The 3,912-nt window shown below is 47.6% G+C and overlaps 1 protein-coding gene across 1 annotated transcript; it reads left to right on the top strand.

Annotated features, from left to right (window-relative positions):
• Window positions 1-309: 309 nt before the first annotated feature.
• Window positions 310-1,077, top strand: LOC124654404 (thaumatin-like protein). The gene has a single exon (XM_047193410.1). It carries the CDS (start codon window positions 360-362, stop codon window positions 933-935), a length of 576 nt encoding a protein of 191 aa, XP_047049366.1. The 5' UTR covers window positions 310-359; the 3' UTR covers window positions 936-1,077.
• Window positions 1,078-3,912: the final 2,835 nt, after the last annotated feature.

Genomic DNA, 3,912 nt, shown 5'->3' on the forward strand with positions numbered 1-3,912 from the left:
TGGTTGCCTTGGCTGCGAGGTGCTGTTATTCGTAACGCCGCCTGTGAGAGCAGCGGTTCTAGCGCATCCCCTTATCTTTTTTCATAAGACGAAGTAGTTTGAATTATGGTATACATTCGGTATTTTAGATATCGATAACTTTCTCAGTAAACTTGATCAAAGTTGTTGAAGTTTTACTTTCACCGAATCCAATATGTACTATATTACTGTATGATAAGGAGGAAGTATTATAGTTATCTTCAACCAAAAAAAGCGGCAAATACATACAAACCCATATTGGCTCCCAGCTAGCCATCTTCGACTCTTCTATCCTGTCGGTTGGACATATCTTCTTACAAGACGATAAGTAGCAAGGCGGCATGCTCTCCTTCCACACATACACAAGAAGTTCAACAATGGCGTCTCGTGGTGCCGGAAGCACCAACTCTCCTATCCTCCTCCTCCTTCTCCTGGCAGCCTTCGCCGCCGGAGCCAGCGCCACAACAGTAACCATCACCAACCGCTGCTCCTACACGGTGTGGCCGGCCGTCGTCCCCGCTGGCCGCGGCGTCGAGCTCCGGCCAGGGAGCAGCTGGACCCTGGACGTTCCCGTCATCACCGGCGCCACGAACATATGGGGCCGCACGGACTGCTCCTTCGACAAGGGCGGCAGAGGGCACTGCCAGACCGGCGACTGCGGCGGGCTACAGTGCGCCTCCGGGAGTAGCACTAATCCGGCGGTGACCAAGGCCGAGTTCTCTGTGTACAACGGCAGCTACTACTACGGCATCACGACGCTGAAGGGGTTCAACCTGCCGCTGGACTTTTCTTGCAGCTCCGGCGACGCGCTCCGGTGCCGGCAGGCCGGGTGCCAGGTCGCGTACCCGTACCAGAAGTACTACCAACACACGTGCGGCGCCAACGGGAGCCAGCTCCAAGTCGTCTTCTGCCCGTGAGAGGCGCAGATACATACGTACGTATACGACCGCATGTATACGAAACAACGTCGTCCGTGTAGTAGGACAAGTCTGACCGCTGCGTGGATTTGTATGCACGTAGACGTACTGAGTTACTAATAAAGTTGCACTTTGCCTTTAATATTGCACGGGAGTTTACAAACAAAAGTTGAATTTGAACTTTCGCATGTAGATGATGAGGCTAAATTTTTTTGGATCATGCTGAGCGTTCTCCGGGGATTAAATCCTCCGAGGACCAAAGCTGCGGTGGTTGCCATTGATCAATGCATCTGAGGTGGGACAGCCGTACATCCTGTGTGATCGCCGCCACGAGCTCCCTACGCTGCACCGCCGCCATTTCCGTTTCTGCGCTACCATCCACGGTAATGCCCGCAACCGTTCCTTCATGACAAGTACCAAAGTATGCCATGGAGTTCCTGATCAGGTCGCCATCGATCGAGAACCTGTACAGCGTCGATCAACATGCTCCTATGTCGTGCTCTGGCTCCTGTCTTTCCACTCTCCGGTGACAAATTTTTGGTCTGACTCGATCTGGAGAGAGATTGTGATGCAAGATAGGCATGGATACGGAGTAGCCATATTTTTGTATTCTTTTCGGCGGAGAAAAGCAGCAAAGCGGGTCCGCAGAGGGATAACCGTGGGATATTCAAGGAACGGTTCGGCCGCATAGATTGTCGCATAGAGAGGCCGCAGGCAAGCCATGTCTAGTCGCCGACCTCTTTTCTATAGATATTTTCCTTTTTTATGTGAGCAAATAAGTGGGTCCCTGTCTGTTTTAGCAAATTAGCATTGACAGGTCGTGAATGCGGTGTGGCGGGCCGAGAGGGCGAAGCAGGACTGGGCCACAAAGCCCACTTTGGGGTAGCAGGTTATCCACGACCCCACCAGGTTTTGTTTTAGCGGCGCGGCTTCCCGGGCCTGCAGAAGCCTGTGGCCACCTCATCCGGATGCGGCGGGGTGCACTCGAAACGAGAGCCAACCAGAGGGGAAGTTGGAGCGAGCGAACGAAGCAGAACCGAGAAAATGAATTAGCGATAGTGCCGGCCGTGCGTGCTGGCGGCGGGGACGGGAGTGTGCTCTAGAGGCAAATCCTATACACCGATCAGGTCGGTCGCTACCGCGCGCCGCACACCCCCCGCGCGCGGTATGGGCCGACCTGGTCGGCCCAGTTCGCCCTTTTTCTGTTTTCTGTTTCTCTTTCTTTTCTTTCCTTTTTTCTTTTCTTTCCTTTTCCTTTTTTATTTTCTGTTCCTTTTTGTTTTTTTTGTTTTTTTTTATTTTTGTTCAAATTTGAAAATATTTCAAATTTAGAAAAATTTCAAAAATGAAAACTGTTCAAAATTTAAAAAATGTTCAAATTTTAAAAACGTTCAAATTTTAAAACCGTTTAGATACAAAAATGTTCAAATTTGAAATCCGTTCAAATTTGAAAAAGGTTCAAATACAAAAAATGTTCAAATTTGAAATCCGTTCAAATTTGAAAAATGTTCAAATACAAAAAATGTTCAAATTATTAAAGCGTTCAAATTTGAAATCCGTTCAAAGAGCATGGATTTTGTACACCCATGTATGGATATGGAAGTAATCTGTACCGTCCAGAATGGTGTTTGCTTTGAGATCCGGAAAAAAGTGGAGGAGGAGGTTTTCGTTCATGTGTCGCGTCGTTTGCTGCTGTCACCCGTCCTGGCCAGTCCTATACACCGACCAGGTCGGCGCCGATGCGGGTTGCCGCACACCCTGGTCGGGTACTGGGCCTGGCCCATTTAGCGTTTTTTTTATTTTGCCTTCGTTTTCTCTCTTTTTTCTTTTTTTCGTTTTTTCGTTTTTTCGTTTTTCCGTTTTCTGTTTTTTTCTTTTTCTTTCTGTTTTATTTTTTCTTTTGTTCAAATTGAAAAAGTATATATTCGAAAAATGTTTAAATTCGAAAAATGTTTAAATTTGAGAATTACTAAAATGGTTCAATATGAAAACTGTTCAAATTCAAAAATTGTTCAAATAGGAAAATCGTTCATATTCGAAATTTGTTTAAATATGAAATTTGTTCAAATTCGAAAATTGTTCTAATATAAAAATCGTTCAGATTTGAAAATTGTTCAAATATAAAATTTGTTCAAATTCAGAAATGTACAAAAAGAAACGAAACAGAAAAAAAAGGCTTACCTGATGTTGGGCTGCGGCCCATTTAGAGAAAACGGTTCGGCAAACTTAATGGGCCAAGCCCACGAAGGTGGAGGGGGTGTGCCGTGTGCGGCAACTGTGTTCGGTGCCGACCAGCTCGGTGTATATCACCTCCCCCCGTCCTTGCTCCGATCGACACGGAGATTCAGGGCCGGCTCTAGACCATGGCCACCATGGGCGGCTGCCTAGGGCCCGTGCCATGGGGGGCCCTGGATATCATCTTTTCTCTAGTCTATACAACCTCTGATTAGCCTGGCAGTTTGTAATTTACGTTGGCCTGAACCAAAAAAATTTAAGCCCATCAAGTAAATACGTGAGAAGGCCCTTTACGTGAGAATTGAGGAGGCAGAAAAACGAGCGATCGCACCCCTTCGTCTGTTCGCCTTCGTACGCAATTACGCATAACGCATCTGCGGTCGCCTCGACGCCTCGACAGACGCCAGATTGGGTGAATTGGTGATTTGGTGCTGCTGTTTTTCTCCATCGGCGGCTCGACGACGACAGGTCGACAGCCCGACTCCGGCGACACGCACGCCTGCTGAGGCTGAGGTGCTCCTCGCTCCTGGACCTGTGTTGAGATACATATCTTGTATATCTGGATGTGTATCCTCTGTAGTTATTGTATAGCGATACATATCCTTGTATTTACTATTGGGCCCGCCTCCTTCCTTGTATAGTCGAGGACGTGGCCTATATATGTACCGCCATATGCATCCGATCAATACATCAAGCATTGCATCTCCTTCTACATGGTATCAGACACCTCCTAGATCCTAAA

Source organism: Lolium rigidum, chromosome 5 (assembly GCF_022539505.1).
Source record: "Lolium rigidum isolate FL_2022 chromosome 5, APGP_CSIRO_Lrig_0.1, whole genome shotgun sequence".
Lineage (NCBI taxonomy): Eukaryota > Viridiplantae > Streptophyta > Magnoliopsida > Poales > Poaceae > Lolium > Lolium rigidum.

Coding starts and splice junctions, on each gene's coding strand:
- LOC124654404 (XM_047193410.1), top strand. CDS start 360: ATGCTCTCCTTCCACACATACACAAGAAGTTCAACAATGGCGTCTCGT.